The following is a 9,604-nucleotide window of genomic DNA, read 5'->3' on the forward strand; positions in this document are numbered from 1 at the left end:
GAAAGGAAAAAAGAAAGAAAGAAGAATTAGCCAGGCTCTGAGAGTTCACACCTATAAACCTAACTATTCAGAAGAATGAGATCTGTTTTGTTTTGGTTTGGTTTTATTTGGGTCCAGTCATGGGCCTGAACTCTGGGCCTGGGCACTGTCCCTCAGCTCTTCACCTCAAGGCTAGAGCTCTACCACTTGAGCCACAGTGCCACTTCCGGCTTTGTTTTCCTGCATATGTGGTGCTGAAGAATCGAACCCAGGGCCTCATGTATGCAAGGCAAGCACTCTACCACTAAGCCACCTTCCCAGCCCAAGGATGAGATTTGAAGATTGTGGCTCAAAACTAGCTCAGGCAGGAAAATCCTTAAGACTCTAATCTCCAATTAACCACCAAAAAAATGGAAGTGGCCCTGTGGTCCAAGTGGTAGAGCACTCACCTTAAGCTGAAGAGCTCAGGGACAGTCCCCAGGGACTGAGTTCAAGCACTACAATCAACAACAACAAAAAAAAAAATTTAATGTATCACACAGTCTATATATAAGAACTCTATGAAAATGCCTATTCTCAAGCAGGGTATGGTACTGCATGCCTGTAATCTCCACACTTGGGAGGCTGAGGAAGGAAGATCCCAGATTCAAGGATAGACAGACATTTCTTCAGTGAAATGAGAAGTCTCTGGTAGAAGTGACAGATAGCTAGGACTTTTCAGGGTCTGTGTGTACCACACGAAGATCAAATTGCATATGTTACTGAAAGATAGTCTCTTAGCAAAGGTATTGAAGGAACAACAAAGTCAGAGGAGAATAACCAATTGAGTTTGGCCTGTCATATGTAAACTATACAAAGCAAAAACAGTGCAAAACAAGGAAGATACCAAAACAATCCTAAAGAACAAACCTTGACATTCATACTGTCAGATACCAAGACAGTAAATAAAAACACCTAGCTGAGTGGCTCACACCTGTAATCCTAGCTACCCAAGAGGCTGAAATCTGAAGATCGAGGTTCAAAGCCAGCCCAGGCAGGAAAGTCCATGAGACTTTCAAAAACTCAAAAGTACAACTATGTTAGCTCAAGTGGTAGAGCAACAGTCTTAAGAAAAAAAAAAACTAAGGGACAATACCTAGGGTCTGATTGCAAACCCCAGTATCAGCACCAAAAAAAAAAAAAAAAAGTAATAGAAATAAAGAAAGAGAAAAGTTGAGTGTGATGTGCACACTTATAATCCCAGCATTATAGAGTTTGAGGCCAGCCTGAGCTACAGAGAGACCCTGTCTCAAAAGGAAGAAAACAAAAAAAGACAACCAGATACAAAGATATTACAGAAACAAACTCACATCATTTAATAATGTGATAGTATATAACCATAGGCAGAGGACAGTCTTTTCAATATGCAGAATCATTTAACTTCATAGCCATATAGAAAAAAATGTGAATTTTGACATGCCCTCCTAACTATATCAGCATGGATTCAATTCCAGATGAACCAGAGACTGCTATAGACTCAATCATGGCTCTCACAAATGCCTGGGCTAAAGTGCTAACTTCCAGTACCTCAAAAAGTGAATGCATTTGGAGACAGAAAAGATGATTAAATTGAAATGAGGCTAGTAAGGTGGCTCTAACCTTATGTCCGGTGTCTTCCTAAAAAGTGAAAATTTGAACATACAGAGACACCAGGCATGTACCTACACAGAAGAGTCCATGAAAGATATAGCAAGAAGGTAGCCATGCACAGCCAAGGAGAGCCCAAAAGAAGTCAAATCCTCAGACACCTTGAACTTGGGCTACCTTTCTCCCAAACTGAGAAAATTAATACTACTGTTTAAGCCACCCAGACAGTGGTATTGTGTCCTGGAAGACTTAATAAACTAATAAAAGACTACATTTTGAAACAGAAACAGTAAAACATCTGAAAGGTAACAGACGAGTGTCTTTAAATTCTTGGGTAGGCAAAAAAGTTTATTTAACCAAGAAAAAAAAAGCATTCATCATAAAGAAATAGTGAAGCCAGGCATGGTATAACACGTCTATAATCCCAGCACTGAGAAGGTTGAGGTAGGAGGACCTCAAGTTCAAGACCAGCTTGGGCTAGATAGTGAGAATAGGCCTCAAAAATAAAAGGGGGTAGGGGAAAATGCAGCTCAGTAGTCCAATGCTTGCCTAGCAGGTGCAAGGCCCTGGTATGGTCTCCTAAAAAAGTAAACAAACTTTTAAAAATCAAAGACTGATAAACTGTTAAAATTCAGAACATCTGCTTTCCACGTCACCATTTGAAATTTTTTTTTTTTTTTTTTTGGTCGGTCGTGGGGCTTGAACTCTGGGCCTGGGCGCTGTCCCTCAGCTCTTCAGCTCAAGGCGAGTGCTCTACCGCTCTACCGCTTGAGCCACAGCGCCACTTCTGGCTTTTTTCTTTTTGCTTATGTGGTGCTGAGGAATCGAACCCAGGACCTCATGCATACAAGGCAGGCACTCTACCACTGAGCCACCTTCCCAGCCCGAGTACCCATCCCTTTAAAAAATATATGATGGGGCTGGGAAGGTGGCTCAGTGGTAGAGCGTTTGCCTTGCATGCATGAGGCCCTGGGTTTGATTCCTCAGCACCACATAAATAAAAAAGAAAAAAAGCCGGAAGTGGTGCTGTGTCTCAAGTGGAGAGCGCTAGCCTTGAGCTGAAGAGCTGAGGGACAGCGCCCAGGCTCAGAGGTCAGGACCCACGACTGGACCCAAAAATAAGTAAATAAATTAACAATAATAAAATATATGAAAGAGATTAGAAACAGTAGCTTTACAAAGGAGTGGCAAAGCGGCCAGTAAACATATTTGAAAGTGTTCAACTTCATAGCCAGGGAAACACAAATGAAACCACAGTGAGTAAACCAACAGCACACCCTATCACAAGTGCTGATCCTGAGAGGCTGATTCAGGCAGAGAAGTTGACAAGCAACCAACCTCCTGCACTCTGCAAAGGAAGCATTAGCAGCTGTAAGCTTACACAGGAGCAGGTGTACTAAGAAGTCTAAAGTTCCCTGTCTCAAATAAGACTATTTTCAAAAATCTCTTACCTCTTTCTGAACTATCCTAAATTTTTCAAGGAGTTTACACTTTTCTTCTATCAGTCCAGAAAGCTCTAGGGCAAGCTTTTTTTCTCTTCCTTAAAAAAGAAAAGTCAATATTATCATGAATAAATTATTACATTTTCAAATTATACATCATAGTGATGAATCTAAAGTAGAAAATCACCAGCTTACCTATATAAAGCCGGCTTCTAACCTAAAAGAAAATTTTAACAAAAAAAGGATTACATTAGAATAAATACATTTTCAAGTGAATTAATTTCTTTAACTTTTATTCCCAACTTTATAACAGTAAGTTTCTGATTGACTGTCTTATTGTGAATGAGTTAGCCAATGAGAAAAACCCCCATTGAAGATTTCCATTGCATACTATCATACTCAAGGTTCTAATATAACTTCATTGGAAAGACACCTGCTTAGTTTCATTTAACCTATGTTTACCCAAATATATTTGGCTTTAAGTCAAAGTATTGTTTTGTTATTGTTGTTGGCCGTGGGGCTTGACCTCTAGGCTTGGGCACCATCCCTCAGCTCTTCAGCTCAAGACAAGCACTCTACCACTTGAACCACAGTGCCACTCCGGTTTTTGGTGGTTTATTGGAGATAAGAGTCTCACAGACTTTTCCTGCCCTGGCTGGCTTTGATCCTCAGATCTCAAAGCCTCCTGAACAGCTAGGATTACAGGTGTGAGCCACCAGCGCCCAGCAAGTCAAAGTATTTTTAAAAGCCTCTCTAATCATGTCACCATGAACTACAGATCTAAAAGAAAGCTTATGAAACCACAAACCAAACCTGTTTCTTCTTTGAACTTTCAAATAATGAAGGGGGCAGAGTGGTATATTCACTTGTAAGAGATTAGCATGAGACAACATAACCAAGTAGAAAAGACAAAAAAAAAAATTTAAGTCACATGCAGAATGTATACATGACTAGATGTATTTCTGAGACAAACTGTCACAAATACACAGAGACGTAGGTAAGAAGGGCCACAGCAACACTGCATACCACAGTAAAGGCCTGGAAACAACCCACATGTCAAAGGTCAAAAAATATATAGAGATATGGGCTGGGAAGGTGGCTCAGTGGTAGAGTGCTTGCCTTGCATGCATGAGGCCCTGGGTTCGATTCCTCAGCACCACATAAGCAGAAAAAGCTGGAAGTGGTGCTGTGGCTCAAGTGGTAGAGCACTAGCCTTGAGCTGAAGAGCTGAGGGACAGTACCCAGGCCCAGAGTTCAGGCCCCACGTCCAGCAAAAACAAAGTATAGATAGATAGATAGGTAGATAGGTAGATAGGAGATAGATAAGATAGATAGGTCTGGGAATGTGGCTTAGTGGCAGAGTGCTTGCCTAGCAAGCATAAAGCCCTAGGTTCCATTCCTCAGTACCAAATAAACAGAAAAAGCCAGAAGTGGCTCTGTGGCTCTCAAGTGGTAGAGTATTAGTGTTGAACACAGAGAGGCTCAGGGGACAGTGTCTAGGCCCTGAGTTCAAGCCCTAGGACTGGCAAAAAATATAGATAGATAAAGAGATAGATGATAAATGATAGATAGATATGAAACTATAGTATATATATATATTTTTGTTTGTTTGTTTGTCATGAGGCTTGGGCTTGGGCGCTGTCCTTGCACTCTTCAGCTCAAGACAAGTGCTCTACCGCTTGAACCACAACGCTCTTCTGGTTTTCTAGTGGTTTATTGGAGATAACAGTCTCTTGGCCTTTCCTGCCTGGGCTGGCTTTGAACGGTGATCCTCAGATCTCAGCCTCCTGAGTAGCTAGGATTACAGGTGGGAGCCACCAGTGCCCAGCCTATAGTATATTTTATAACAAAATATTCTAGAGCAATCAAAACAGAAAGAAATGACAGCTTTATTCAAAATATGGATGAAGGGGCCAGGCACTGGTGGCTCATGCCTATAATCCTAACTACTGAGGAGGCTGAGATCTGAGGATCACGGTTCAAAGTCAGCCTGGGCAGGAAAGTCTTCGAGACTCTAATCTCCTATTAATCACCTGAAAACCGGAAGTGGTGCTGTAGGTCAAGTGACAAGAGTACTCACCTTTAGCTGAAGAGGTGAGGGACAGCGCCCAGGCCCAGAGTTCAAGCCCCATGACCGACCCCCCCCCAAAAAACTAACATATGTATACATATATATATATATATGGATGAATCTTAACAGCACAGGATGGAATTTTAAAAACATAGCATTCCAAACTAAAATTATATACTATTCTTTGAAAGGATATGACTCTCCCTCCCCCACATCTTTAAAGACATGGGAAGAAGGAGTACAAGATTCTAAAGAAAGTGACCTCTTCAGAGGTCATGAGTGGTCTTTAGAGGATAACAGAGAGGCAGGGATGAACTGAGGGAAGACCAACTATATGTAATAACAGTCAATTTTTTTTAATTCCAAAAAAATTTGGAAAAACTTACAGATATTTAAAAGCAAACATAAACCAAAAAAGAAAAAATAAACAAGACAAAAAAAATATCGTTATATGACTACTCCTTTGTACAACAACTATATATATATATAAAAAGATGTATATCTATATCTATCTATATCTCTATATATCTATATAGATAGAAACACATATAGAGATATAGACATATCCATATATAGATAGAGATATAGATAGATATGAAAAGAAGAAATGGAGAATTTTAGTATTAATATAGGATAGTTCCAAAAAGAAATTCTCTTAAAATTTTTGCTCAGAAAAATTCCTCTGAGGGGCTGGGAAGGTGGCTCAGTGGTAGAGCGCTTGCCTTGCATGCCTGAGGCCCTGGGTTCGATTCCTCAGCATCACATAAAGAAAAATAAAAGCCGGAAATGGCACTGTGGCTCAAGTGGTAGAGTGTTGGCCTTGAGCTGAAGAGCTGAGGGACAGCGCCAAGGCCCAGAGTTCAGGCCCCACGACTGGACCCCCTCCTCCCAAAAAAAAATCCTCTGAATCCATGTTCAGTAGCTAATTTCTTTCCTTAAAATAACAAGTATGTCTCTCCTATTACTGGCTCAGTCCAAAGATAAAAGAACATTATCTTAATATATGTTGGTAACTTACCGATCGAAAACTTCTCCATAAAAACAAGGCAACAGCAAAAAATCCACCAAAAGCTACACAGATGACCAACTCCCACGGGAAGCCATAAGGGTTTGGGCCTGGTCTCATATCTTCAGGCAATGCTGCCACAACCTTGGAGACAAAGACACTTGTTACCTATAAGAAATGCACCTCATTGAGACAACCCAGGGAAAGATTAGAAAAGATTTTCCAAGAAGATAGAGCCTGAAGACAATCAGGGATAATCATAGTCATATGACAAAGCAGATGAATCTCAAATAACAAACAGGCTAAAAAAGAAATCAGAAAAAAACAACACCCTCAAAAAAACATTAAATACTTGAAAAGAAATGTAACCAATGAGATGAAAGGGCTCTATTATGAAAACTATAAAGCCTTGGGCTGGGAAGGTGGCTCAGTGGTAGAATGCTTGCGCTGCATGCATGAGGCCCTGGGTTCAATTCCTCAGCACCACATAAACAGAAAAAGCAGAAGTGGCTCTATGGCTTAAATGGTAGAGCTCTGGCCTTGAGTTGAAAGACAGCACCCAGGCCCAGAGTTCAAGTCCCACGACTGTGAAAAAAAAAAAAGTAGATAAAGCCTTCAATAACAAAAAAAGCCTTGCAGAGTATACTTCATCAGAATAATGTGTTTTTGTTTTGAGTTTTTTTGTTTGTTTGTCAGACCTGGAACTTGAACTCAGGGCCTCGGTGCTGTTCCTTAATTTTACCACCACCCCCACATCCTCACCCCCTCAAGGCTAGCACTCTACCATTTTGAGCCACAGCACAACTTCCAGCTTTTTGGTAGTTAATTAGAGATAGAGAGTCTCACAGATGGGGCTGGGAAGGTGACTCAGTGGTAGAGCGCTTGCCTTGCATGCATGAGGCCCTGGGTTTGATTATTCAGCCCCACATAAGCAAAAAAAAAAAGAAAAAAAACTGAAGTGGCGCTGTGGCTCAAATGGTAGAGCTCTAGCCTTGAGCTGAAGAGCTGAGGGACAGCGCCCAGGCCCTGAGTTCAGGCCCCACGACCGGACCCAAAAAAAAAAAAAAAAGGAGTCTCACAGATTTTTCCAGGACAGGCTGGCTTTGAACTGTGATCCTCAAATCTCAGCCTCCTGAGCAGTTACAGGCCTAAGCCACCAGCACCTGGCCTCGTCTAATTTTTTAATCTGAATCTTTTTTTTTTTTTTTTTGCCAGTCCTGGGCACTGTTCCTGAGCATCTTTTGCTTGAGGCAAGTGCTGTACCACTCGAGCCACAGCACCACTTCTGGCTTTTTCTGTTTATGTGGTACTGAGGAATGGAACCCCCGGCTTCATGCATGTTAGGAAAGCACTCTACCACTAAACCACATTCACAGCCCATTCTTTCTTTTAAGTTAGTTTAGGTAAAGGTTTGTCAACTTTTATTTTTTGCAAAGAACCAACTTCTGGACATATAGTCAAAGGAATTTAACTCAACATACAATACACATACCTACCCAAGCATCTTTATTTACAGCAGCACTATTCACAGTAGCAAAGCTACAGAATCAACCCAGATGTCCACTAAACAATGAATAAATTAAATGTAACACATATACACAATAGGGTACTGTTCAAAATAAAGGAGAATGAAATGTATCATTTGCAAAGGAATCCTTGGAACTAGAAATCACACAAAGTGAAATAAAGTAGCTAATAGCATTTACAATCCAAATGTCCATCAGCTATGACATGAAAATAGTATATTAGCACAACAGAATACTGTTGGGTCATAAAAAGGAACGAAACACTGTTACATGCTCAAATATGGATGAACCTTGAGAACATGCTGAAGATGCCATAACAAAAAAAAAATAGAACTGTATTCACATGAAATGTGCAGGATAAACTTTAATAGAAACAAAAGGTCAAGTGCAGAGATGGGAGGAGGGGAGAAGCTACTAATAAGTACTAAGTTTCTCTGTAGAGATGACAAAAATGTGGTCATTGCACGACATAGTGAATATATGAAAAATCACTTAACTAAACTCTACATCACAGGATAAAATTTATGTTACATGGATGTATCCCAATATAAATAATTAAAAATTAACATCAGAGCAATGGTATGCTACCCTAGTAGTACCCAGGGCCAAAATGTTAGGACAGTGGCATTTAAGGGTAAACCACCGTGTAGGTGAAAATACTGTTGGACAAGACAAAATTCTGCAAAATTTAACTCCTTTCTATGTCTCTCTCCATGGGCAGTCTTATAAAAAAAAAAAAACTGGGGTCAAGAATGTAGCTTGATGGTAGAGTGCTTGCCTAGGGTGCATAAGGCTCTGGGTTGGATTTCTTGATACCACATCAACAAAAAGTAAATAAAATAAATATTCCACTGTACTGCCTAGGACTTTCAAAAAAACAAATACAGATTGTTGTTTTTGATGTAGGGAAATATATACATTCTAGAATTACCTCTAAGCCACAATATGCTTCTCTTCCTAAAAACTCCATCAGTGAAAGAATCGTCAAGCCCTCCCTCCCCTCCCTTTCTCTTCCTCTTCCTCTGCCTCTTCTTCCTCTCTCTGTCTCTCTCTGTCTCTCTCTCTCTCTGTCTCTCTCTCACTCCCCCCCCTCAACTCACCATTCCTAGCTTATTTTCTGGTCCTAGGACTCATTTCTCCTTCACTTCACATTTAACCTTCAGGAAGCTCCATCTGAAAGCCTATGTTAATAGCTCTCCAGCACCCTGCAGAGACACTCGGATCCTGCTTGTCTCCAGTTGAACACCGTCTTATCCTCAAAAGTGACCCGACTCCTAGACCTGCAGACGCTGTTACCGGTCTCTTCCACTCCAGCTACTGGCTCAGTCAAGAAAAATCACATCTCTCCCTCCCCCTCACTTTACGATGTGTGCTTCGGTTAACTACTGCGGACCAATGTCTTGCCCTCTTTCCAAATGATCAAGACTGTAGCTTAGTTCCCTTAAAATCTCCCTGGAGCTGTCCCTCCCATTCACATGTATGCGTTCAGACACCTGTGAACACACACACGCACGCGTGAACATACACATACGTGCACCCTTCGATTCCCACGGCAAGAAGATCCTCGTAACCGTCTCTAGCCTTTCGGACAGTCATAATGTAAGGTAAGGTACCGCTGTGCGGGGGGTGATGCGCGGAGGGCTTACAGGTGATCGGGGCGCGCCCTTTCGCACACGTGTTCCCCGCTCGCTCGGCTCAGGCAGCCGGTGTGGAACAGCCGTGGGAACGCCCCGCAGGCATGTCCACAGCCGTCACTGCAAACACGCGTGAGACCCAGAGCCGCGGTCCGCGACCTCATCAGAAATGGGACAACTTTGTACCCACACGCTCTTTACGCGGACGTGAGCGTGTGCGCTACCGAGACGCGACCCGAGGCCAGCACGTCTCACCGGGAAAAGAAAGAAAGGCGCTGAAAGCCCATCCCGCCCAGGCTCGGGGGTTGCTTCCCCCCCCC

At 41.9% G+C, this 9,604-nt stretch overlaps 1 protein-coding gene across 2 annotated transcripts in view; it reads right to left on the minus strand.

The window, feature by feature from the left end:
* Nucleotides 1-9,604, minus strand: part of Ctage5 (CTAGE family, member 5) — an 84,356-nt gene that overhangs the window by 60,230 nt on the left and 14,522 nt on the right. For both annotated transcript variants that reach the window (XM_013012302.1, XM_013012301.1), the window contains exons 2-4: nucleotides 6,137-6,268; nucleotides 3,243-3,264; nucleotides 3,057-3,145 (exon numbers count right to left, since the gene is read on the minus strand). In XM_013012302.1, coding sequence (XP_012867756.1) covers nucleotides 3,057-3,145; nucleotides 3,243-3,264; nucleotides 6,137-6,268 — 243 coding nt within the window. The remainder of the gene's footprint in view (nucleotides 1-3,056; nucleotides 3,146-3,242; nucleotides 3,265-6,136; nucleotides 6,269-9,604) is intronic.

This window comes from Dipodomys ordii, unplaced genomic scaffold (assembly GCF_000151885.1).
Source record: "Dipodomys ordii isolate 6190 unplaced genomic scaffold, Dord_2.0 Scaffold16, whole genome shotgun sequence".
In the NCBI taxonomy this organism is placed as follows: domain Eukaryota; kingdom Metazoa; phylum Chordata; class Mammalia; order Rodentia; family Heteromyidae; genus Dipodomys; species Dipodomys ordii.